The 26,557-nt window shown below is 49.4% G+C and overlaps 2 protein-coding genes across 9 annotated transcripts in view; one reads left to right on the top strand and one right to left on the bottom strand.

Annotated features, from left to right (window-relative positions):
• Window positions 1-20,616, bottom strand: part of PACC1 (proton activated chloride channel 1) — a 45,916-nt gene extending 25,300 nt beyond the window's left edge. For 2 of the 7 annotated variants that reach the window (XM_086694361.1, XM_086694368.1), the window contains exons 1-2: window positions 9,350-9,530; window positions 5,229-5,325 (exon numbers count right to left, since the gene is read on the bottom strand). In XM_086694361.1, coding sequence (XP_086550487.1) covers window positions 5,229-5,325; window positions 9,350-9,385 — 133 coding nt within the window. In that variant the 5' untranslated portion in view covers window positions 9,386-9,530. Of the gene's footprint in view, window positions 1-5,228; window positions 5,326-8,899; window positions 8,919-9,104; window positions 9,189-9,349; window positions 9,532-20,513 lie in introns of those variants that run through there. The other 5 variants (XM_086694364.1, XM_086694363.1, XM_086694367.1 and 2 more) reach the window with 5 other exon arrangements.
• On the top strand, window positions 15,619-26,522 carry NENF (neudesin neurotrophic factor). Of its 2 annotated transcripts, none has more exons than XM_086694369.1 (4): window positions 15,619-15,863; window positions 23,915-23,975; window positions 24,704-24,816; window positions 25,952-26,522. In XM_086694369.1, the coding sequence occupies exons 1-4, from the start codon at window positions 15,681-15,683 to the stop codon at window positions 26,126-26,128; spliced, it is 534 nt and encodes a 177-aa protein (XP_086550495.1). In that variant the 5' UTR covers window positions 15,619-15,680; the 3' UTR covers window positions 26,129-26,522. The 2 variants fall into 2 exon arrangements, with proteins under 2 accessions (XP_086550495.1, XP_086550496.1); XM_086694370.1 differs by having other exon boundaries at window positions 15,621-15,863; window positions 24,704-24,807.
• Window positions 26,523-26,557: the final 35 nt, after the last annotated feature.

The raw sequence follows: 26,557 nt of genomic DNA on the forward strand, positions 1-26,557 counted from the left end.
GCCATTCTTGTAGCTGTGAAGGCGACACAATGATACAAATCTCACTGTGGTTTAGATTTGCCCTTCCCTGATGATCATGATGTTGAGCAGCCTTTCATGTGCTTATCAGTCATCTGCACTACAGAAACATTATTCAGATTCTTACTTGGGTTGCCCTTTTATTATTGGAGTATAAAAGTTCTTTTATATGGTCTAAATACAAGTCCTCAGATCATGATTTGAACAGGTCTCTCATCCTGTGGGCTGTCTGTTCACTTTCTTGGTAGTATCCTTTAATGCACCCAAGTTTTTCATTTTGATGAGATCCAATTGATTTTTTTCTTTGGTTGCTGATCTTTTTCAATTCTATTAATACACAGTTGTTTCCATGGAGAATGCACTGTAATGACTAATCAGCCAAGTGTCTTCCTCAATTTTGTTACAACAGTGATATAGTAAGCTGCTTATTCAGTTAGCGTGTCTGGTCTCATTTCTCCCTTAGAAAAGAATAAGTGGTTGTAATTCCCTTCATAGAAAGGAAACAGATCGAGGCTTTCGGATTATGGACTGTAACTCTTTATCTCAGAGAGTACAACTGGGAATATAATCCTGAATGTCTGGGTGCTTAACTGGAACCTCTGCTGCCCAACAGCCCCCACCTCCAGGCCTCCATGGGGCTCCAGCTCCACCTCCTCTTCTGGTCCCCGAATGCGGCCACCCCTCGAGGCTGTCTCCACAGCTCACTCTACAGGCGGCCCAGGCCTTCTCAAAGCTCGCACTTTAGCTACATCAGTCGTCATCTCGCTCCGCCTCTGGGCCTCTCCGCCCAGACATCACACCTTCGAAGCTTCGTATGTCTGCGGCAGAGAAGCACCTTCTCTTCCGGCCGCTCACCCCAGACTGTACGTCTACATTCTCCCACTCACCCTCTTCAGACCTCAGAGTCTCCTTTGACTCTTCCTTCTCCCGCTCCCCCACGTCGAAGCGGCCCACCCTGCCAGCCTCTGACCCAGCACGGTCCTCCCTCCACTAATCCAGCCCTACGGCATTGCCACACTGCTCCTCCCTGCATGCCCGTTTCACCCCCTTACTGCTCTGCTCCAATCCCATTAAATGCTCCCTGTTCCCTAACGGCTAAACCCTGACACTCAAAGCCCTCCATAATCTGACCCAATCTGTCCTTCCCACCTCATCTCCTACTTCTCTCACCAACCCTCCGCTCCAACTGTACCATGCTAACCGACTGTTTCCGACACGTCCTGTGTTATCCCCACCTCTACACGGTTGCACATCCCGTCCCTCCTCCCTGGCCTGCCCCGTCTCTTTCACCTACCAGTCACCCTTCCTTCAGGTTAATCCCACTCCCTTCACTAACCGGCCCCCCCTTCGTTCATTTCTGAAGCACCTGTCTCTACCATTTCCTTGGCCCTCTATCATTGATCCCAGTTGCTCACATGAGATATCCCCATGTCCCCCCTCCAAACGTATAAATACTGAGCACCCACAGTGGGCCAGACGCTCTGCTAGGCATCAGTTACAATGAAGTGGGAGGGGAGACAAAAGTTCTGGGAGTGCCTCACAGGACTCAGGGGCAGGCCTAAGGGGTTAGTAATGATTAAAGAATTATATTCAACAAATGTGCCCTTTAGACTGTGCTACATTCTATAAAGGAAAATACTGAGGGCTAGGAAAGCACATAACAGGGAGAAAAGGCCCTCAGTAAGTTGTTCAGGGAAGGCTCTGGAGAAGGAGAGAGAAGTTCTTCTTTGGGTATCCTGCCTTCTCTCTCTACATGTCCCAAGTTCCTGGACACAGGCCCTGCCTCATTTGCCCTTTTTTTAGTTTTAGCACATTGCGTAACAGGTGAAGGAGCCCATGAGTGACTCTGGTAGAGGAAGGGGAGGATTCTGGAGCAGAAAAGCACCTCATCTAGAAACTGAGCCAGAGTGGGAACACGCTGGGAGACAGCCCTGGGTTCAAATCCCAGCCCTGCCACTCATAAGCTCTGAGCACATTACTTGGACCTCTCTGTTCCTCATCTAGGAACCAGGACTAACCATCTCCCTCACAAGTGGCCATGAAGGCTACGTGTGAGCATACACAGAAAGCCCTACGCAGACCTGGTGCATGGAAGCACCCAATAAACGGCTGCTGCCATCGTTACCGTTATTTATGTTACTATTACAGGACTGAAAGGCAGGAAGTGAGCTTTGCCAATTGTGTGTCAGGTCACCAAATATGGGCCAACTCCCTACTAAGACTTCTGAGTCTGCATCTTCTATGGTCTACAGCAGAGATGAGCCCAGAAGGGTTTCCCCTGAAAGCACGAAGGCTCTTGCCAGTCTGTGGAACTATCCCAATTTGCTCTGCTTGAGGCCTGGTTTCCTGCTCTGACTGACCTTAGGCTGTAAGGCCCCAGGAATCTGAGGCAAAAGAGAGGCTAAGGCCAAAGGTCATCATGGCCACTTCCTAGTTTGGCTGGCACTTAATCTATGAATGGAAACACAAAAGAAAGCTTCATCTTTCCAAGTCTGGCATCCCTCCTCTCCTTCCGGCCGTCTCCATCTATCCTCTTCAGACGGGGGGCAAGAGGGCAGTACAGGGTGCAGCAGGGAGAAGAGCAGCCCGCCAAACATGTCCAAGTCCTAATTCTCGGAACCTATGAATGTCAAGTTAATAGCAAAGAGAAATTAAGGCAGCAGATGGGATTAAAGCTGCCGTTCACCTGACTGTAAAACAAGGGGATTTTCCTGGGTTATCTAGGTGAGCCCTGCGATTACATGTAAACATGGAAGAGGGGGCAGAAGTCTATGTGACAATGAGAAGATAGGAGAAAGACTCAACAGGCCACCGGTGGCTTCAAAGATGGAAAAAGGGCCACGAGCCAAGAAATGTGAGCACCCCCTAGAAGCTGCAAAAGGCACTGAGATGGATTTTCCCCTAGAGCTTCCAGAAAGGAATTCAGTCCTGCTGAAACCTTAATTTCAGCACAACGAGACCCATTTTGGACTTTTGCCCTCCAGAACTGTAAGATAATAAATCTGTTGTTTTAAGCCACTAAGTTTGTGGTCATTTGTTACAGAAACAATAGGAACCCATATACAGAGCTAATGCAAATAAATATAAATATACTGTTCTCTCCCTGGGGCTTCAGGACTTCAGACGTAGTGCCCAGAATCAGCGTGGGGGCAGCCATGCTACCACCTCTTACACAATAAGCTTTACTAAAAGGATGCTTAAAATACTTTTTAAAAACCACTGGTGCAGTAGAAAGCCTGGAGTCAGACAGAGCTTGATCCTGTTCACCAGCCAAGTGATCCTTCCATATTCTCCTTAACCCCCTGGGGCTCAGGTCCTCATCCATCAAAATCAGGATGCCTACCTCACAGGGTTGTCATGAAAATTAAATGGGGCAACGGGAATGACAGAGCTCGGCCCAGAGGAAGCAGTCAGTAAACAGCTACTCTTCCAGCCTCCGTCCTTCTACAAAGTCTTCCCTATGGGGCGCCTGGGTGGCTCAGTTGGTTGAGCATCAGACTTCAGCTGAGGTCATGATCTCACAACTCTTGAGTTCGAGCCCCACAGTGGGCTCTGACAGCCTGGAGCCTGGAGCCTGGAGCCTGGAGCCTGGGGCCTGGAGCCTGCTTCGGATTCTGTGTCTCCCTGTCTCTCTGCCCCTCCCCGGCTCATTCTCTGTCTCACTCTGTTTCTTGAAAATAATATTTAAAAAAAACTTTTTTTTTTAAATAATTAGGCACAATCACAGAATATCCTATGTCATTCCTCTCCCCTTAAAGGGATCAAGAGGAGCACAATCCCACCTCCCTCAACCCACCCAAGCGGGCAGAGTCAGGTTGGGGTTCCATTCACTCATTCAGCAAATCTGTATCACATGGACAGGTCTGAGGCAGTGAGCAGAACGGACTGGTCTCCACCTTCATGGAGCTTACATGCTAGCAGAAGAGATGTTCATCAAATGCCAAGCAAATACACTGCCCCATCAGGGAGAGCTACGAGGGAGAGATGCGTGGACTGCAAGTGACAGGTTGGAGGGTGGAAGTGATCTAGCCAGGAGGTCAGAGGCTTTGTAGAAAACAAGTGAGCTGAAGAACGATTAAGCATTGACATTAAACATTAATCGGAAGAACGATTAAACATTAACTTGATGACAGAGGGAAGAGAATTCCAAACAGAGATAGAACAACAGAAAGGCCTGATGGTGGAAGGGAGGGAGGCCCAAATAAAAGAAGGCCAGCATGGCTGAGGAGCAGAGAAAATGGGGAAACAAGGAAAGCAGGGGCAGGGGGTGGGGATGACTCTCCAATTCAACTGCATGGGTAATACATTCTATTCGCCAAAACAGGAAGCACTGGAAGAGGGCCACACCAGGAATGGGGAGGTCACGAGGTCAATTTTGGACATGTGGGGTTTAGGGTACCTTTGGGGCATCCAAGCAGAGCCATGACCTGGGCATCTGGGTATACAGGATATGTAAGTCTGGAGTTTATAGGTAACCTCTGCACTAGAGGCGTAAACATGGCAGTCACGTGTGAACAAGAAGTAACTGAAGCAGGGACGGGGCCTGGGTGAGACCGCCCACTAGAGAGAGAGAGAGAGAGAGAGAGAGAGAAAAGGGGCCTCTGACAAACACTTAACACCCAAGAGCTGGACGGTGACTATAAAGGCGGTTGGAAGGAGCACTCCGAGAAGTAAGGAGTTACGTCATCTAAGGGTGCAGAGAGTACCCAGGAGGAAGAAGAGGTCAACGTCAACTAACATAAGACTCCTTAAGATGCCACCTGACTGATGGGACCCTGCCTGCCCAGCTGGGTGACCATACTGGCAAGGCCTGATGTCCAGGAGGTGAGGCCTATTAGATATTCTCCTTGAGGGCCCTGGGAAGTGACCCAGATATTAGAAGCTCAACTACTAACGGCTTCCTAGGAAAAAACAAACAGAAGAGCAGAGACCCATTACCTCCAATGTCCTGGCATCAGGAACTGGCTCAAACCAGAGTACAGAAAAGAGCGGATACTGGCCTGGACACCTCCTCTGTCCCAAGGCTGGTTAAATATGTATAGCTTTAGAACTAGGGCAATACCTGAGACCTGACACTGGGGTGCAGGGCAGAGGGGCTCCTCCTCTCCTGCAGGTAGGTCCCCAGGTGGCCAGGCGCCTGGACTGGGGCCTCCAGCTATAGCAGAGCACCGTTTTCCAGCCCTTCTGCCCCCAGCACTGAACCCACTCACCTGGTAAGATTCCTGGACCTTGTACTCCGTCTGCCTCCTTTTCTTGCTCGTCCGCCCGCTCTGAGTTCTCAACCACCTGATCCAACTCCTCACTCAGCTAAAGGAGGGAGACAAAGAGAGCAAACCAGTCAGCCACATCAGCCTTGCTGAGGAGGACTAGAATGAGAAAGCAGAAGCTTCCTCTCACTTAACTGTCTCTCTCACACACACACAATCACATGACGGAGGGGGTGTTATACCAATTCTACAGATTAGGACACTGAAGCTCGGAAAACTCAGTTAACTTCCCGCATGTTCGTTTCCTAGGGCTGCCGTATCAAAGCACCACAAACTGGGTGGCTTACGAATTAACAGAAGTTTATCCCCGCACAGTTCTGGAAGCTAGAAATCTGAAATCAAGGTGTTGGCAAGGTCGGTTCCTTCTGAGGCTGTGAGGAAGAATCTTTTCCATGGTCTTCCCCTAGTTCTGGTAATGGCCAAGCCTTGGTGTTCCTTGGCCTATCGAGGCCTCTCATCTCCAAGCTCTGCCTCCATCTTCATATAGAGTCTGGGAAGTGCATCTCTGTGCTGTCTCCACAAGGTCAGCTACTTATAAGGACACCATATTGGATTAGGGCCCACCCTACTCCAGTATGACCTCATCTTCACTAATTACATCTGCAATGACCCTATTTCCAAATAAGGACACTCTGAGGTACTAGGGGTTAGCACTCCCCACACATCTTTTTGGAGGGACACAATTCAACCACAACACTTTCCTTGGCCATAGAGCCAGAAGTCAAATCCAAGTTGGTCTAGTTCCAAAACCGATGATCTTAACGGCTTCCCAGAGGAGGAGGAAACGCAGCTAAGAGTATGCTGACAGAAGGAAACAGTGAAGTTGGTGTCAGAGCTCTCCAGGACACTGGCTCAAGTCCACCGACTCAGGCTGCGAATGGCAGGAAAAAAAATGGGGAAGGTGGTCCATCCCAGAAACAGATATTGATCAGCAGCCTGACAACAGGCAGCTTCAACCTCACCTCATCAGTGCTCTCACCTGTCAAATGGGGGAAATGAGCCACCGAGAAGGGCAGGCAGAGGATACAATAACAAACAATTCTTCATAGGACTGAGGAGGAGGGGAAGAGAGATGAAGACCAGAGTTTAAAGGACCTAACACTGAATTGGGAGGGAAGGGAAAGGGATTGCTTTCCTAAATATTTTCTTAGGCTCACAGTGTCAACACTTAAGGTCTCAAACGTTTTAATTAAAAATTAATATCCAAGAAACTTGGGTTAAAACTCTTATGTATCTATTGTTCTTCCATCTCCTCCCCTCTTTTAAAAAATTTTTTCTGATGGGGGGTGAGGGGCAGAGATAGAGAGGGAGAGAGAGAATCACAAACAGACTCCACACTGTCAGTGCACAGCCCAACACGGGGCTCAAACCCGTGAACCGTGAGATCATGACCCAAGCCAAAGTTGGACACCTAACCAACCGAGCCACCCAGGTGCCCCTAATTTTATTAAGTGATCTCTATCCCCAAGGAGGAGCATGAACTCACAAGCCTGATATTGAAAATCGCATGATCTACCAACTAAGCCAGCCATGGACCTTCATCTCCTTTTTCATGCCTCCACTCCTGCCCATTAGAATCAGGTAAAATCTCCAGTGTAAAGTCCTCCAAGCCCACAAGAAAAGAAAACCAACAAGTAGGAGAGGGCTGGGAGGCTGGAGAAGAAACCATGAGATACAGGTAGTGGGGACACATATCAAGAGATCACCAGAGCCCTCGCTGGCCAAAGAGAAAGAAGGATGTTAGTCTGAGAAGGCCCAAAGTTCTTTGATCCAAGCTTCACCCAGGTTCAGCCTAACCCAGATAGCAACACGCTCCCAACCCAGCTCCCTTCTGGACTACCTGCAGCCCCATCCCCAAAGCCAAAATCTCCCTTCAGCAAAGAAACCCAACTCAGAGCCAGTTAGACTCCTAACTCAAAGGTCCACTCCCAGAACGACCCAGGCAAGAGAGCTGGGCCACCCTCCGGGAGGCCTCCTTCCAAAGAAGGCAAGAGACAGGGACTTCAAAACGAGCCACTGAAGAAGGTAAAGGGAAGGGCCCTTCCAGTGTCTTCCATCTTGGGGGTGCCCTCAAATAGAAAGTGACTTTACCTTTGGCCTTGCCAAGTAACTGTCTGCATTTTAATAAACGTTTCAGGAGCCCTACTAGGAAAGGCGATACTGCAGGTTGCATATGGATGGTGAGGGACATGGTCCTACAAATCAGGACCCCAAAGCTCCCTAGAAGCAGGAGCCACCCACGTCCTGTGAACAAGAACTATCATCCACTGAGAGGTCCCTCCCTGCCAAGCACTGACCTAAGCACCTTCCATATACCAACTCATTGAACCCTCACAACCCTGTGAAATAGAACTATCATCACCTTCCTTTGCAGAGGAAGAAACCTGAGGCTCAGAAAGTGACTTGACAAATGGCCAGAAGCAGAGCAGGAGAGGAACATGGGCTCCCCAACTTCAAAACAGTATTTACACACTATGCTCTACTCCCTGTGAATCTGAAAACTTTCAGAGGAAAGACACAGCTCATTCCTCCGGATTCCTTTACAGGCTAGGGCATGGAATCTAGGGGCCACAGAATCCCAACACAGGTTAAAATCCATCTGGCTCCTTTGGATAAAGGAGATTGCGGGGAGAAAGATAGAAATTTGTCCCAAAGTCAGATTCCAGACCAGGTCCTACACTAAAAAAATAGCAAGCCTTAGGCAAATCTCATCTGCCTCCAACTCAGATGGAGGTTCCCCTTCCACCGTAGGGCTAAGCCATCTGCTTTTATATTATTTATATAATCCACACAGTATCATTTACAAAGAGAGGAATGTACATCAATATTGGTCAGTATTGATCAAAACAGCAGGAAGTACATATGAGAAGGACAGGCAGAATGCTAGACTGATCTGGGAAGTCAGTCTCCATGGAACATGAGGGACTTAAGATCCCTCCTTGAATAAGGGAGGGGATTTTGACCAATGGAGACTGAGAAGTTAAAGAAAAAGAAATGGCGTGAGAATGCGCATAGGGACAGGAAAGTGGGGGCACATTTTTAAAGAGTGAATTTCCAGTGTGATCAGAACACAGATAGGTGAGATGAGAAGTCAGGGATGCTGAGCTGTGCAGCGCTTCCGAAGCTTGCTAAGAAATTTGGACTGTTCAGGGTAGATCAAGGGCAGCACCAGGTGTTTGTAAAAGGGAATGTTCTGGGATCAAGGCAGGGCCTCAAAGCAAATCTGCACAGCCTAGGGGACACCAAAGGGAGAGATGGTAACACAGCATCTCACTCAGGTGGTCAGAGCAGACACAGAACACAAACCTGAGGACTGAAGATGTGTAACTGAACTTACAAATGAGGGGACGACCGCGCGGGGTGGGGGAAGGGGGGATGATCACCAGAGATGACCAGAGTGTAAGACCTAAGAGGAGGAGGAGGAGGAGAGCAGTTTACTAGTTCCAGTAAGTCAGGAGGACTCAGAAAGCCTGAGGAAAAGCTGAAACCGCCTGCAGCTCGGACAAACAAGAAAGAGACAAAGAGCTGGAAAAGTGATAGTTAAAGTAGTGGGAGGAGGTGAGAGCGAAAGGAAAACGGAGCGCGGCGAGCAACAGCTAGATAGGCGAAAGCACCTTTTCAAAGTTAGGCGGCCGCCGAACAAGCTGTAATTATCCCTGTCATGTACCACGAAGCCCTGGGCTTGCAGAGGGGCTAATGCTCCCAGCGCATCTGTTCCAGCCGGGAGGAGGGCGCCGTGCCTCCACTAGCAAAGAACAGCCGAGGTCAAGTGCGGCCGGCGCGCTGCTGCCTGGGTCGGACGCCGTTTCAATCATTCACCTGCTGGTTACGGCTCACGGCTCGGGGGCCCCGGCTCCATCCCGCGCCGGCAGCATCCGGAGGAGGCTCTGCGCCCCGCTTCCTTCCTGCTCCGAGGCTCCTCCGCACGCGGGGACCCCTCCCCCGCCGCACTCCTCGGAAAGCTCACTCGACCTGCCCGGACGCCCCCCCTCCGCCGCCCAGACCGCGGGACCCCGCTCCTGCGCCCCGCGGGAAACTTTACTTCCGCCCCCACTGCTTTGTACCTCCTGGTAGGATGTGGAGAGCTCCTGCCGGATCATGGCACTGACCCGAGCTAAGCCACACCTGACACCGCCACAGCGCGGGAGAAGCCGCGGGGCGAGCACCGCGTCCACGGCGCCTGAAGCAGCCGGCTCTGCCAGGCGAAACCGGTTCGGAGGTGCGGCCCCGAGACCAGGCGGGGCGGAACTTGGCGCATGCGCCTCCCCCACCCCACCCCGCCCGCCTCTGGAGACCCCGAAAGGTTGCTGGGAAATGTAGTTCTGGGCGGGGGCCGGGGGGAGGCCCCCTCTCAGCAACCTTGGAGCTGAGAAGCCTGCGCGTTAGTTACCCAGACCAGGCGTTAGACGCACGTGCTCGCTTCCTGTCTCACTTCCTCTGTTTGTGGGAGGAGGAGGGACAGAGAAAAGGAGTAGAAAATGGAATGAGGGGTTATTAAGTCCAACGAGTGAGGGAGCCTAATCTATAACTCCAAGAGGCAGTCTGGTGGTTTATAACCATTAATAAATGTCTGCAGAGCACTTTGTATGTTACAAAGCGCTTTCACTCATATAATGCCATGATCCTGCAAGGAACCCTGTAAGCAGGACATTTTTCTTCCTGTTTTAGGGATGAAGAAACAGGTACCTTGTTTCGGACAGGATTTGGGGACGGGAGTAATGAAGTGAAGATTATTTGATCCAGGATCAGACTACAGAATCCAAGTGCTTTCCATTATTCCTAGGGTAGACACTTGGGAGTCGAGACCTCTCGGTTCTTGTCCTGGCTCTGCCCCTCTCCGACAGGTCTTGTAATACAAACCTCTTCTCTTTGCCTTAGAATGCAACGCCTAAACCCTGCCCTGCTAACAGTGCCTTGATGAGAGCCTAAATAGATCATGTAGCAAAACCCAAAGGTGCTGTTCACCACAGCAGAAGCCTCCTTGTCCTGAGTGTGGTGGAGAATACGGCGTTTGCCCTGTAGCAGGGTGGATCTGAGGACCACATCTTCCCCTCCTCCTACTGCCTGAACTGCTATTCTGTGTGGCCGCCCTGGGCTGATTGGTGGTGAGGCAAATAGAGGTTGCTTATGCCGCCGTGAATGCTGCTCTGTGTCCCGGGCAGCTGCAGATCTGCAACCGCCTGCACGCAGGCCACTCAACGCCTCTTCCCTCTTCAGTGTCAACCACAGTAGCACCAACCACATCAAAGTACCCTGGACCTCCAGAGTGTTAGTAGTGGGAGGAGGCCCTCTCACTTCTTCTGACCACCCTCCCCTATCCTGGGTTCCCTGGTCTTGCATCTTCAAATGGGACGATATATGTAGTACCTTACACATGGTAGGTACTCAACAATGTTCAATTTATGAATGGAACACTTATTCCAGCTATTTCATTTAACAGTTGCTTGCAAATGCAAATAACTACAAACAACTTGTTAAATTCCTAACTGTATTAATGCAAGGGTGGCTGATAGAACAAGTCATACCATCATAGAATTTTAGAGCTGGAAGGAACCAGAAAAATCTAGTCCAGCCCTATCATTCCTCTCTACTCTGTTGCTATGACCAAACTGGGAAATTACAGATTCCCACATTTGAAGGAGATGCTAATATAATATTTAACACGGTTTAACAAATACAGTGCTGGGCACTGGAATACAGAAATAAATGGGGTACTCCAAGATCCTTGCCCTTCTGGCTCCTTCTGCTAGAATGGAGAAGCCATGAACACATAGATAGAATTTTCCAGACTAGTAGTCCCCAAGTCCTCTCCTCCCATTCTCTCATGAGCACACACGGATCAGACTTTCATCGTCTCCACTCCACTGAAATATGCTTGTCAAGGTCACAATTGACCTCAGAGGTGTCAAATAAGATGACCATTTCTTCATCCTCCTCTTTTTTCCTCTTATTTTTTTTTTTCTGGTGAGGTTTTGTTTGTTTGTTTTTGTATAGTTGTAACACAGTGTTACATTATTTTTTAGCTGTTCACCATAGTGATTCAAGAAGTTTATAGGTCATGCCATGCTCACCACAAATGTAGCTACCTTCTGTCACCATACAAGGCTATTACAGTGTCATTGACTATATTCCCTTTGCTGTACCTTATTCCTGTGACTTATTCATTCTGGAACTGTATCTCCCATTCACCTCTCCCCATTTTGTCCATCTCCTCTAGCAACCATCAGTTTGTTCTCTGTATATACAGGTCTGGTTCTGCCATTTGTTTGTTTATTCATTTGTTTTGTCAGCTTCATCCTCAGCCTTAGCTGACCCTCTCCTCCCTATCTACTTTCCTCCCCTGGCTTCCAGCACCCCACCTGTTCCCACTCTGCCTCCCACTTCACTCGCTGCTCCTTCTCAGCTTCCTTTGCTTATTTCTCCTCATCCCCTCAACTCTCCAGGATGGCATTCCCAAGCTAGGTCTCTGATCTCCCTTCAACTCACTCCCCAGGGGGCTAGAGAAGTGGGCTCCTCTCCAGTCTCATGCTCTGAATTACCATCTATATCCTAAGGATTTCTGTTTGAGTTGAACTGTGTCCTTCAAAAAGATACGTCGAAGTCCTAACCCCTGGTACCTCAGAATGGGACCTCATCTGGAAATAGGTTGTTGCAGATGTATTAGTTAAGATGAGGTCATACGAAGTAACGTGATGCCTCATCTATTATGACTTGTGTCCTTGCAAAAAAATGGAAGACGGTGTGAAGATAGACACACAGGGAGGATGCCCTGTTGTGGCAGAAACAGAGATCACAGTGACGTAGCTGCCAGCCAAGGTGGCTTTAATCATTTGCCTGTAAGCAGCAGGTGAAAAAAATTTCACATAAGGCAGAGACTGCCTCTTGGCTGGGTTTCCAGTGGATTTAGTCAAGAGGAGGTACCTCTGGGAGATTGGAGAGGGTCAGGGCAAGGGAGAAGCCAGAGTTTTTCTTTCCCTTGTTCGCTGCTCCTGGCAGCTTCCCTTCCATGGTTCCAGCCCCTGATGCAAAGGCTTCTTGTGTTTCTAGCTTCAGCCAGGTGACCCAGGCCCCCAGACTCTAATACCACCACCTCTTCCCTTCTAAGGGTAAATTGTTGTTAATCTCCTGCTGTTTCTAATCTTCAGATCACCTCAGGGTTTCTTCCCAGCCTCTTCCATCCCCTGTGTAACCAGCTTTCTTATTACAGTCATTCTGTTTCATTTAGAATAATTTGTATTCTCCTTGAAGGTGACTGATTCATTTGGGAAAGAAGAATCTGGGTTCAAGTAGGGAAAGGCAATCAGAGGAATATCTGGAAAAATCCAAGGGCATATGAGCATGCTATGAAATCATACAATTATACACAGCGGTCTCAGGGAGGGGAAGCTGGATTGGATCAGTAGAAGTTACATGGAGTATCTTTTGGCTCAAAGAAGTCACTAACAAATAGAACTGTAGAGAGGGAAAGGGCCCAAGCAGAGAAGCAGCACCCTCTATGCCAGAGATGTTATTAAGGAACATGATGCACCAGGAAGGGGATGATACTCTATTCAAGGGCTTAAAAGGGCCTCTTCTAACCTGGAGATCCTGTGACAGTGTAACAGATACTGAGCGCCGCAACTTACACAGACTTTCACATCCATTCTCATTTTTAGTTTCAACACTATTCTATCAAGGAAGCAGGCTGGTATATTACATGCGTAAATTGAGATTCAGAGGGTTTGTGATGGATCCTGTTCAGGTCGCTCTATACTAGAAGCTCCTGTTGAATAAGTAAATGTATGAAAACTTGGTGCCGTCCCTGAGGGAAGGTGCAGCCTGATGGTCAGGGGAAGACCCTGGGAGGGGGCCTGGGTTTGAATCTTGGCTCAGCCACCCATCTGTGACCTTGGGCAAGGTATTTAAGGTCTCTGCACTTCAGTTTCATCATCTGTAAAATGGGTGACAATTCTTACTTCGTAGAGTGAGGATTAAATGAGTAAACGCTAGTAAAAGTGCTGAGTCAGCGCTTGGCACGCTAAGCCCTTCTTTGGTTTCCTTTGCCAGTTCTCCCACACACAAAATGTTGGTGGGGCCCAAAAACTCAGTCCTTGGTCCTCTCCACCTTCCTATCCACCTGCATGTCCTTGATGATCCAACCCATTCTGTGGCTTTATTTTTTTTTAAGCTCATTTATTTGAGAGAAAGAGAGAGAGAGAGACGGGGGTGGGGAAGGAGAGCGCAAGCAGGGAAGGGCAGCAAGAGAGACAGGAAGAGAGAGAGAGAATCCCAGGCAGGCTCTACCATGTCAGTGCAGAGCCCGACATTGGCCTCCGTCTCATGAGCCGTGAGATCATGACCTGAGCCAAAATCAAGAGTCTGATTTATAACTGACCGAACCACCCAGGCGCCCCTTCTGTGGCTTTAAATACAACCTATATATATGCCAGTGATTCCATGATTTATATCTTTAGCCTGGAGCACTTTCTTAAAATCCAGACTTATGGCCGACTGTCAATTTGCTACTTCTACTTAGATGTCTGTGTGTCCTCAGACTGAACAAGCCTGATCTTGAGTTTCTCTCCCTGCACCCGCTCTTCTCACCATCTCTCCTTATCCCTGAAAGTGGCAGCTGCATCCTTCCAGCTACCAAGGCCAGAACCCGCGGGGTCATCCTTGACTCTGTTCTGTCTCTCAGACCCCTTGTCTCCTCTCATATGTCAGCAAATCCTGTCAGCCTCACCTTCAAACCACATCTGCGACCCACTCACTTCTCACCACCTCCCCCCCCAGCACTCGGGAGCAAGCCACTGTCACCTCTGGCCCGGTCACCGGATTACTGCGGCAGCTTCCTGTTCTCAACACAACAGCAGTCATTCCACTAACATCCTAACTCATCCCTGTGCTCCATTCACTCAGCGTGGAAGCCAACATCCTTTAAAAATAAGCTGGGGGTGCTTGGGTGGCTCAGTCGGTTAAGCATTCCGACTTCGCCTCAGGTCATGATCTTGCAGTTTGTGGGTTTGAGCCCCGCGTCAGGCTCTGTGCTGACAGCTCAGAGACTGGAGCCTGCTTCTGATTCTGTGTCTCCCTCTCTCTCTGTGCCCCTCCTCCACTCGAGCTCTGTCTCTCTGTCTCTCTCAAAGTAAACAAATAAGCTGTAAGGCCCCACAAAACCTGCCCCCCACCTCCATCCCCTTTACTCTTTGACCTCCCAGACCTTATCTCCTTCACCTCTTCCATCCCACTGTTTCTCCAATAAGCAGGCCACTCTCCTTCCTCAACATTTATGCACCTGCCTTTCCCTCTGCAGGGAAGGCCCTCCCCCCTTAGCTACCTCCCTCACTTCCTGTAGATGTTTATACAAATACCACCTTCTCAGTGGGGCCTTCCCTGGTCAGCCTATTTAAAATTGTAGTCCCCAGGGCAACCTGGGTGGCACAGTCAGTTAAGCATCCGACTTTGGCTCAGGTCACCGATCTCGTGGTCCCTGAGTTCAAGCCCCGCATCAGGCTCTGCGCTGACAGTGTGGCACCTGCTTACAATTCTTTCTCTCTCTCTCTCTCTCTCTCTCTGCCCTTCCTCCCTGCTTGTGCTCTCTCAAAATAAATAAACTTAAAAATAAATAAATACAATACAATTGCATCCCCCAATGCTCCCCATTCCTTTGCCCTGCTTTACTTTCCTCCCTAGTATTCACCATCTAATATACAATGTATGTATTTTATTCTTGTCTCTTTTGCCTACAGAATGTAAGTTCCACGTGGGTTGTGGATCTCTCCTGTTCAGCAGTGTTTTCCCAGTGAGCTGGTACGTGGAGGCCCTCAGTAAGGATTTGATGAATAAATTAATGAAGGAATCTTTGCACAAATGTTAGCTATTGTTATTTCAGGGCGGATCTGTGCCATGCCCCACCCTCCCTTTGCAAAAACCCCCTTGCAGACTCGAAATTTAAACACAACTGGGAAGGAAAAGAAATTAGCCAGAAGTAAAAAAAAAGATAGTTATTTTTAAGTAATCTCCACCCCCACAGTCCACACACGAGCTCACAAGCCTGAGATCAAGAGTCACAGGCCCCACCGACTGATCCAGGCGGGCATCCCAGAAGTAAAAGGGAATTCATAGAGTTGGGGTCCCGGTTTATACATACACCTTTCTAGGTGCCGGAATTTGGGGCTGTGTCATCCACGTACCCACTCAAGGAACTACTACTGTAGCTCAGCTTGCAGGCCGGGCTGGGGAGTCAGGAGCCTCGGTTTACACCCGGGGCTCCCCGCCTCCAGCGGCGCGGTCCCGAGGGCGCGGGGCGGGGCAGGGCGGGCGCGCGCGGGGCGGGGCGGGGTTTTGGGGCCGAGGCGCGGGAGCGCGCGGGTCCGGGCCGCCCAGGCCGCCCCAGCCCAGCTCCGCGCGCGCACCATGGCGGGCCCCGCGCCCGGGCGGCGGCTGCGGCTGCGGCCGCTGGCAGCGCTGGCCCTGCTCCTGGCGCTGGCTCCGGGGCTGCCCGCAGCCCGGGCCGGGCAGGCGCCGCGCCCCGCCGAGCGGGGGCCCCCGGTGCGGCTCTTCACGGAGGAGGAGCTGGCCCGCTACGGCGGGGAGGAGGTGAGCGGACGGGAGGCCTCGGGGGAGGCGCGGGCCCCCGAGCCGGGCGCGAGGTCTGCGAGCTTCCTGGCCCCGGGCCGACGGCCGCGCAGCGACACGGGGAGTCCTCCCCCGTCGGGGCGCCCCGCTTAGCCCCTGCGTCGAGCCCGCACACCCCGCCCCGCGCTGCCCCCTCCCTGCCGGCCAACGGCCCCGTTGGGACGTGTTGCGGCCCGTGGTCCGTCCATGAACCTCGGAACTTTTGGGATTTTTGTGTTAGCGTCAGCTGGGGGCAGACACTTATGCCGATTCTTTGGGGCGAGTGGCGAGGGAGAGAGGGAAGTAAAACCTGCTTGCTGGGTTAGGTGGGAACAGGGGCTGGCCCAGGGATGAGCCAGGCTTCCCTACACTGTTTTCCTGCCCCGACTCCTCAAACCCACTTTTAGTGCCTGTGCCCTTGGGGCTGAGCAGAAGCTGGGGGAGAGGACCGAGCGGGAGATCGGAGGTTAGAGACAAAGACCGCCCCCACCCCAACACACCCACTTCAGTCAGTAGTCTGGAGATGTCCAGGAAACTCTTCACAGTCACCCGTCTGTTTGGGCTGCTGGGGCCCAGTGTAATTCCTGCGGAGAGTGGGAATAATACTGCACAGAAGGGCCACAGCGGGGCCGATCTGGCAGTGAGGGGAACAGTTTGGTGGGGAGATCACAGCGTTGATCGGAACCGACCTCCTGCTTTTACGCGTGAGGAAACCGAGGCGTGCCACTAGTTAGTGATAGAACAAGGAAGGAACCCAGTGTTCTCTTGTTAAAACCCTCCAGCCTGGGCTCCCTAACTCTGTTAGCTAGCCTTGGACTAGGTTCGCAAGGGAGTCAGAAACCTGGCCCTCAGGAGGTGATGCTAGTTTGAATATCACTGTAAAGAGATGTTGGTTTCAAGCCTGAGTGGAAGAGAACACAGAGGAATGTGACTAGATGCTAAGGAACGCATCTTTCAGGGCGCCAGGGAACCGGATGATACAGGATCCAGGAACCCGTGCAGAAAAAAAGTGAACAGGCCTGCTCTCCTTAGAAAGGCCTGCTGGCAAGAGTGGCTCTTGGCTGGTGTCTGGAATTTCAGGGTGTTCCACACTTCCCTAACGGTTAAGGGTGGCTCAATCTGGGCTTTTTATACAGTGTATTTATGTGGAACACACTAGGCAGAGAGGGCCTACATGGCTAGCTGCCAGTAAAAACCTTGGGCTCTAAGTGTCTAATGGGTTTCCCTGGGCAGAAACACCACAAGCGTATTGCTGTGTTGTATTGCGGGAGGAAGAGTGCGTTGTGTGTTACCTTTCATGGGGAAGGGAGAACATAAGGAAGTCTGCACATGGATTCCTCTAGACTCTACCTCTGTCCTTTTCTCTTATGATCTGGCTGTGTATCCTTCTATATGGCTTTAATAAATCTGAGCTCTGAGTACAACTTGTGTGCTGAGTTCTGAGTCCTTCTAGTGAATCTTGAAACATGGCGGCAAGCTTGGGGACCCCCAGCACAGAACCCAAGAGAAGAGAGAGTTCACGGTTGAGGGTACTTGAAACAATAGCTCCAGGGGCTGCAGGATGAGGATGGAGAAAAGACCCTTAGTGTTTTATGCTGACATTATTGATTGATAACTAGGGGAAGGAGAGAGGGAAGCTCGGGATGGAAAACGGTTAAAGGAGAGAGTTGTTTTGGGGTCTGTAAGCAGAGAGAGGAAGAGAGGGAGGAGAGGGGCTGTTGAGTGCAGCTGAGTAGAGCCTTGCTGTGCTCTGATCTGCCCTAGATGGTTCTGTTTTATGCCTGTTGTCTGGGGATAATTACTAATAGCACCCTCCCCACCCCCCCCGACCCCCCACTTCACTCTCAGAAGTGTCATTGTTTGTATAATACATTTTACAGTATCCTAGTTCAAGCCTTATACCTTTGAATCATACCTGGCTATGAGTCCCTATTCTACTGTGTGACTTTGGGCAAATTACTAAAGCTCATGGAGTTTCTCTTTTTTTTTTTTTTTTTTCCATCTATAAGATGCTTTTCTCAGTCAGAAGTCCACCAGAAACAGAACCAGTAGCAGATAATATATTTGGTTTATTGTAGGAATTGGTTTATGTTATCATGGTTGCTGGCTAGGCAAGTCTTAAATCCACAAAGCAGGCCTGAAACCCGTGGGCAGTAGCTGATGTCCAGGCCACCAGTAGAATTTCTTCTTCATCAGGGAAACCTCAATTCTGTTCTTGAGGCCCTTCAACTAATACAGGTAGGCCCACCTAGATTATTCAGGATAGTCTCCTTTATGTAACAAAGTCAACTGATTGTAAATGTTAATCACATTTACAGAATATCTTCATAGCAACACCTAGATACTGTAGTTGATCAAAGTTGTCACATAAAATTGACCATCATAATGGCTATAACAAGAGTTCCTACTCTATACAGGTTTGAGGATTAAATGAGACAGTGATATGCAAAGTGCACTGGATAGGCCTGCAGTAATCTTAGCATAGTAAGCCTTAATAAATCTTAGCTGCTATTAGCTTGTTATTAAAGATATAAGCAAGAGGCAGTAAAACAGGTCCCATAATCCTCTTTTGCAATTCAAAAATCAAATAAACTCTGAAAACTAGAAGGTTTTTTTTTTTTTAAGATTTTATTTTGGGGGGGCGCCTGGGTGGTTCAGTTGGTTAATCATCCGACTTCAGCTCAGGTCATGACCTCATGGTTGGTGAGTTCGAGCCCCATGTTGGGCTCTGTGCTGACAGTTCAGAGCCTGGAGCCTGCTTCGGATTCTATGTCTCCCTCTCTCTGTCCCTCTTCCCCCTCTCAAAAATAAATAAACATTAAAAAAAAAAAAAAAAGACTATTTTTACAGGGAGCACCTGGGTGACTCAGTTGGTTAAGCATCTGACTTCGGTCCAGGTCATGATCTCACAGTTTGTGGGTTTGAGCCCCGCATCTAGCTCACTGCCATCAGCACAGAGCCCACTTCAGATCCTCTGTTTCCCTCTCTCTGCCCCTCCCCTACTAGCTCGCTCTCTCTCTCAAAATAAACTTAAAACGAATCTATTTATAGTCCTTATGTATCCTATTTAGTGTGAATATTCATGTTCATGCTTCACTGTGGAAATGTTAATATAGTTGATTATGGGGTGCTGCCTCAGACCTCCATAGGGAAGATGAGGTGACTCTGAGGGTTCTCTTTGGTCCAGAGGGAATGCCATCCTCAGAAGATAATGTTTTCTGCCTTAATTGCTTTGTAGGACCAAGTGCAGAGCGGGTCACCCTGCCTGCCCCCACACCCGCCTGACTTCTGGGCCTGGGACCAGATATTATGTATTTTACTCTTACGTAGAGCTAACTCTATCAGGCACTATCCTAAGCTTTAAAGCATTAACTCATTTAATGATGACCACAACCCCATGAGGTAGGTGCTGTTGTTAGCTCATTTTTCAGATGAGGAAGGAAGCATGGAGACGAAGTAACTTGCCCAGGTTTACACAGCTAGAGAATTATAGTGACGAATCAGGCTCTGCCCACCCTGGCTCGTACAAGGAAAATGAACTACCAAAAGCCTCCCTCTTCGCTGCTCCAGGCAGTGGCCGCTCCGAAGCTATATTGGTTCTAAGAAGAAGATATCAGAGTACAAGTATGACCAGAAATGCAGTTTAGGGGCGCCTAGGTGGGTCTGTCTGTTAAGCATCCCACCCTTGATTTCGGTTCAGGTCATGATCTCCCGGTTCGTGAGTTCGAGCCCCCACGTCGGGCTCTGTGCTGACAGCTCCGAGCCTGGAGCCTGCTTCGAATTCTGTGTCTCCCTCCCTCTGCCCCTGCCCCCTTCATGCTCTGTCTCTCTCTCTCTCTCTCTTTCAAAAATAAGTAAACATAAAAAGAATATACAGACAGTGAAGGCTATGGTATAGAGGTAGGTAAATAAAGAGGTAAAACCACCCTCTCTAATTATACAATAGAGTGATGTCTTGTAGATATTTGGCCCATATTAAGGAATACAATTTTGCATTCTACCTCGGTATACACCACACAACAGAAGTTCCATGAAACAAGGCTTATTACTATGTGTGATTCACTTCAATGTTTTCTATTTTCTGTTCTATTTTAAACTTTTCTTTTTTAAACTTAATTAAAAAAAATCTGTAAATCACTAAATTAACTCCATGACCCACTAATACTTACTAATGTCAATTTCAGTCAGAAAAACATGGCCTTAGACCCTTGGAGCCCTGTTATTTCTGCAGAAGCAAACATCCGCAACAGTTTTCCCTCTTTTCCAAGGAGAGAGTTCCAGAGAGGAACTTCTACTCTGTCCTCGGGCCCTGGTGCAGGGTCTGAGGGTTGAAGGCTCAGGGGCGGCTGGCTGACTGCTGGGCCTGCCTTCCTGCCTGCCTGAGCCCAGGCTCCAGGCCTCTCCCTCCCTGCTATGGAAAAGGCCCTCCCTCCTCTGCCCTGCTGCTTATGCATCTGCTTCTCTGGTAACTCTCATGGCGCTCTACTGGCCCTGCCTGACTGTAGGCAGGGAGGAAGGCCAGGTGGTAAAGCAAGCCCAAGGCCCAGAGGAAAAAGGCCGGGTCTCAGTTATGCAGAGGGAGTTACCCTGATTCCCTTCCACTGAGTACCTCTGACCTATCCCGTGTCTTACCTTTTGGTTCTGAGTCTTGTGGATGGTTGAGTTTCCCAGGCCACTCTCACCCTCTCCTGGTCCCAGGCGAGTAGTAGTTCATGGTCTTCCTGCTGTGTGCCCTCTGGGGGTACAAGCCAGAGAGTGGAATGATTTGGGTTCCAAGGCTCCAGGTTCCAGAAACTGCTCTAATTTCTTTGCGACTCTGGGCAGGTCTCATAATTCCCCAGCCTGGATAGCTGCATCTGTAAAATGACGGTGTTAGATTATCTTCAAGGCCCCTTCCAGTTTTAACTTACATTTCTTCCAGGATCCTTATCTGTGACTTGGGAATTACATTTTTTCCCCCTATCTTTCCTTTAGGAAGATAGAATCTTCTTGCACTTGAGTATCTGATTCCTCTCAGATCTTATAACTTTCAAAATCTAGGGAAGGATAAGGGAAACTAACATTTATTTCCCTAAACTGCTAAGTGCTTCCTATCTCTTGTCTTGGTTAATCATCACAACAGCCCAGCAAGTGGACACTTTTAGTATCTTCCTATTACAGAGGAGAAGACCGAGGCCCAGACAAGTTAAGTAATTTGCCCAAGACAGCACAACGTATAAGTGGGGGCTCAAACCCAGGCCTGTTTGATTTGAAAACTTGTGCTAGGAACACCCCACCGTGGTGACCCCTCCTTTGGTCTCAGAAAAAGGCAGACCTGCTGTTATTTCAGGCCTGCTGTGCGGATAAGAATGATGCATGTCCTTCCAGGCGGACTTGAGGGTGGGGGACCACGGTGTGAAGCTGGCGATAAGTGTGTGTGTCTTTGGTGTCTCTGAGGACATGTCTATTCCAGAGCCTGTGTTTATGCTCCCGAGGCTTCCATTCACCCTCTGTCCTCTCAGCTGCCACCTCCGGGGCCTGAAAACCATGCCTGCTGTCAGGGGACATCAGCTCCACGGGATAGGAACAACCCCCCACCCCCAGCACACTTGACAATTAACTGACAAGGGCGTTCCTCTCCGTGAAATGTCTGTGTAACAGGAAAGCCTCAGAGGCGTTCACCGTGCCTTTCTACCCCTTTGCTAAGACCTCCTCTTAGCACTTACACCTTAATGCATAGTTTTGTGAGGAGATAAATATTTAACTATTGAAGAGGGGCGTCTGGGTGGCTCAGTCGGTTAAGTGTCTGACTCTTGATTTGGGCTCAGGTCATGATCTCATGGTTCGTGAGTTTGAGCTCTGTGTCAGGCTCTGTGCTGATAGTGCAGAGCCTGCTTGGGATTCTCTCTTTCTGTCCCTCTCAAAATAAATAAATAAACTTTTTTTTTTTTAAATTTTTTAAATGTGTATGTTTGAGAGAGAGAGCGCGCGCGCATGAGCGAGCATGAGTGGGGATGGGGCAGAGAGAGAAGGACCAGACTCCAAAGTAGGCTCCAGGCTCTGAGCTCTCAGCACAGAGCCTGACGCAGGGCTCGAACTCACGAACTGTGGGATCATGGCTTGAGCCGAAGTCAGACACTTAACCAACTGAGCTACCCAGGGACCCCAATAAATAAATAAACTATAAACTTTTAAAAAATTTATTTGTTGAAGAAATTGAGGGTGTTAGTGATGAGATACATATTTTTATATTTTATGTATGTGAATGTCATGTTTCTATGACTCTTTGCACACAAAAAAGTAACAAAATAGCAAAGGAAAAGCAACAGAATGGAAAATATGACAAAATGCTATGGGTAAAATTATAACTGTTCATATATATTTTTTAAGTTCGAATAAAACATAACCCCAGTTGAGCCACTGATGTCAAGAAACAAATAATCACAGTGAAAGAAAGGCTGTAAAGAAGAATGCAGGCTGCTGGCTGGTTACACCATGGCATTTAAAATAACCCTTACCAGGGCGCCTGGCTGGCTCAGCTGGTAGAGCGTGCTACTCTTGGTCTCGGGGCTGTGAGTTCGAGCCCCACATTGAGGGTAGGGATTACTTAAAGATAACATTTTAAAAAACCTATAAAATAATTCTTATTAGTTGAGGTGGAACAAGTATCCACTAAGTCAACAGAAGTTCTAGGGAGCATCTGTGGGAGCTAATAGGGACTCTAATAACCAACCATTTACTGAGCTCCTATGCTGGACCTACCATGTGCTCACGTACAGCATTCCTGCAAGGTCAGTGGGTGTTACCTGTATATAACAGTTAGAGAAACGGAGGCCCGTGAAGTTATGTGACAGTGAGATATATTTGCTTGGCCAAGTTGCTTAACTTCTCTCCTCCTGTCTCTGTTGAATGTAGTCATGAAAACACTTGACCTTAAGCTCAACAAGGGCAAGAACCTTAAGACCCAACCCTACAGAAGACCAAGCAGTGTGTTCCTGGAGATCCAGAGATTCCCATACACCCAGCTGCAACGCATCCCTTCACCCCAGCCTGTGGGCCGACTGGTTGGTGTCCCTGTACCCGCAATAGGGCTAAGACCTGGCCCTGCAAGTCCAAGAGCTATGTCAACTGCCCCAGCCCGAGTCCACCTTGATGGAAGTTAGAAAATTCATGCCATCTGTTTTTGAATTATTCTCTTTGGTCGGGGGCGGAGGGGTAAGAATTCAAAGGTAACATTTTGTACCCACGAATATAGCAAAAAATAAAGTATAAGACTCATTGTTAGTACTGTCCGGGAAACAGCATTGCTTATATATTTCTAGCACTGTCAGTGGGCCTTTTGAAGGACACGCTGGTTAAATTTTTAATAAAACTGATTACACTGTTCGTATGCTTTGGTCCAGGATTATTCCTGGACCATGTATTGCACGCCTCAAGGAAATAACTCACCAAATTATAAAGTAGCTTGTAGAAAGATACTCATAATCCCGCCATTTATAGTTTTAAGGAATTGGAAAGAACCCAAATACCCAAAACAGAACAGCTGAACAAACAGGAATGCAGTAGCGCTACCATAAGATAGAGCTGTTAGAGTGACAGCCGTTTGGGGGATTTCAATACATGGGAACGTTTGTACGAAACCGCATTACCTATGAGAGGCAAAATGTAAAATGGATCATTCAGACTGATTCCATTGCCAAAGATGAAAGGAAATTTGGGCTGATGTAAATAATTCATCATTTAACATCCTTTGGATTTTTATCCGTGCAGAGCTGCTTCAGTCCCTGGTTTGCTTGTGTTTGTTTACAGAAAAGTGTTGCCATAGGCTTGTCATGATACTTTGTGTCACCTTCCCAAAGTCTGTGAGGGGATGTGACATCGGGCAGGGGCGGGCAAGCTCCTGATGGCGCCGAACTCGCCGAGGACCGGCTCAGGAGAGGCTGCTTTGTACCTCCACCCACTGCTGTCTGCACAGCCCGGAGTGATGTCACTCACTTGGGCTGGAGGAGCTGGGCTCTTGGGCTCCTCCTCACAGCTTCTCTCCTGCTTTCTAGGAAGATCAGCCCATCTACATGGCAGTGAAAGGAGTGGTGTTTGATGTCACTTCTGGAAAGGGTAAGTGGCTCGGCTTTATGAATCCTTACTTCTGGGGAGCTTGGCAGCCAGAGTGGGCGCTGGGTATGCAAAAGAACGGAAGGAAAGCTGGCCAGGTCCCTTTCCCTCAGACTGAATTAACAGTCTCTGCCAGTGTTGTATTGCCACAGTGTTTTTCTAATAATGTCACACTCCTGCTCAAAGACCTTCTGTGGCTCCCTGCTGCCTGTGCAATCAAATGCAAACCTGGCAACTTACCGTAGTTGAAGCAGCAATAGGCAAAGTGTTGCTTTGCAAGGCATTGGGATCATAGAACACGATCCAACATTTTAATGCCATTTCATGGTTTCTCTAGTGGTTAACTACAGATGGTATCAGGGAGGTAGTTTTGTTGTGGCTCATTGTTTACCAAACAAAAGCTGTTGAACGGAAGCAGACTTGGCTTCCAGCGACATTTAAGAAGACTGGACATTTTTCTTGTTTGCATTTTAAGTATTTTTAAGGGATTATTTCCATTCCGTATTTTTTAAAAAACCACCCCTCAGCCCGGCGTGTGTGACTTACTCCATATTCTGAATCAGTGGAGTCCAAACTGACGGCAGAGGGGCTTCTCGTCTTCACTGCTTCCCCTCTCCTTCGGCCTGGAGCCAGTTTTAGCGTTGGATTGGGTCTCAGAAGCCCCGTACAGTCTCCTGGCTGTTTTGCGTGCACGTCCACAATCACATCCTCTCCCCTTTTCCCCACTACAGAGTTTTATGGACGAGGAGCCCCCTACAATGCCTTGACCGGGAAGGACTCCACCAGAGGGGTGGCCAAGATGTCCCTCGATCCTGCAGACCTCACCCATGACACTGTGAGCCAGGTTATGAGCCTTTGTCAAAATGTCCCATCCCCTTGGCCATGGCCTTTTTTACCCTTGGGAAATAGCCAAGCTTCCTACTTAGCTCGTTGATATTCCAGTCCACTCTCAGTGTAGCCAACTGTTCCCTTGAAGTAAGTGTCTTCCTATGCCACTCCTACTCAGGACTCCCCATCGCCTACAGAGTCAAGTCCGGACTCTTGTGAACTTGTGATCGACTCTGTGATCTTCACAGTGCCTTGGGAGCCCCCTCCCCCTTGCGGTCTGCACCCGCCACCCCCAGTCTCTTCCAGATTCTCTGTGATCTCTGACACCCACTCACCAGGCCGCTCAGGGCATGAACAGGGTGAAAAGCAGAGTGTCCCCCGTGTTCGTATTTCTGTGGAGGAGAAAATAGCATCGGCAAAAGCCATTTCAGGGTCTCAGTAATTCCACCGGAGGGACTGGCATTCGCCCCAGTTGTGCTCAGATGAGTCAAACTCATTAAAGTCAAATGTTAAAGATTGATTACACTCAGGAATCAAGGAGCGGGGAGGGTGTATGAATTTATAATGGGAAGAGTGTGTAGAGAGCAGTGGAAAGGAGGTGGGTACAGAGCATACCCCATCCTGCCTGAGGCTGGGTGTTCGCTGGAGGTTTTGTTTTTTTTTTTTCTTTTTTTGTACTTTATTTTTGAGAGAGACAGAGACAGCACCAGTGTGGGGGGGTGTGTGGAAGGGGCAGAGAGGGGTGGGGGGAGGGGAGAGAGAGAATCCCACGCAGGCTCCACGCTGTCAGCACAGAGCCCAACTCAGGGCTCAAACTCACAAACCGTGAGATGGTGACCTGAGTCGAAACCAAGACTCGGACGCTTAACCGACTGAACCAACGAGGTGCCCCTCACTGGCGTCTGTAATTCCCACGTTAGTCAAATGGCAGGACATGATGAAGCCATGACTCCCGCACCACTCCCGCCTGCACAGGATTGTGCCTTAAAAAGTCAGTTGGCGAGTTGAGATACTTTTCCTCTGGCATCAAGGGTGTGGGAGGAGTAGAGCTGGGTGGTGAGAGTCCAGTTTGAGGCACAACTCACTCGTCTCGCCTCCTCCCCCTCCCCTCGCCCCTGCCTTTCGTGTTGCTTTGGGCCTTTTCCCCCAAGACCGGCCTCACTGCCGAGGAGCTGAAGTCCCTGGACGACGTCTTCACCACGGTGTACAAAGCCAAATACCCCATCGTCGGCTACACGGCCCGGAGGATACTCAACGAGGACGGCAGCCCCAACCTGGACTTCAAGCCCGAAGACCAGCCCCATTTTGACATAAAAGACGAGTTTTGACGCTCCATCTGCGGGAGCGCCTTCTTGATGGGGCGGGGTGGGGGCGGGGCACGGAGAGCCCTTCAGGTGCCAAATCTCCTGCAAGATAGGCTGCCTGAGCCTCTGGTCCCCGGACCTGAATAAAGCCCACGTTGACCCCGGAACGCCAGATGCTTGTTATTGTTCTCGGTCAAGTGTTCTGTCCACGTGCCATCCTGCCCGCACGCCAGCCAGGGTGGGAAGAACGGCCGAAGGGGGCGCCCTCTCGGCGTCCGTGTTGGCTGTCTGGGCAGTGGAGTCACGGGTGACTTATTTCTTCTCTATCTGTATATTTTCCTGTGCTTGCCATGTTTCCTGGCATGACCACGTGTGCTGTAGAATAAGCACAAAAATAAACTTCGTGCTTTCACAAGAACAGTCTTCTTCCCCACACGCCCTCTCCTTGACGCC

This window comes from Puma concolor, chromosome E4 (genome assembly GCF_028749965.1).
Source record: "Puma concolor isolate L17-30 chromosome E4, mPumCon1.1.hap2, whole genome shotgun sequence".
NCBI classification, from domain to species: Eukaryota; Metazoa; Chordata; class Mammalia; order Carnivora; family Felidae; genus Puma; species Puma concolor.

What these genes read in the sequence shown, in the direction of transcription:
- NENF (XM_086694369.1), top strand. Translation starts at nt 15,681, where the DNA reads ATGGCGGGCCCCGCGCCCGGGCGGCGGCTGCGGCTGCGGCCGCTGGCA. An exon ending in CCCGCTACGGCGGGGAGGAG is followed by an intron (nt 15,864 to 23,914) that starts GTGAGCGGACGG and finishes CCTGCTTTCTAG; the next exon opens with GAAGATCAGCCCATCTACAT. An exon ending in CCCATGACACTGTGAGCCAG is followed by an intron (nt 24,817 to 25,951) that starts GTTATGAGCCTT and finishes TTTTCCCCCAAG; the next exon opens with ACCGGCCTCACTGCCGAGGA.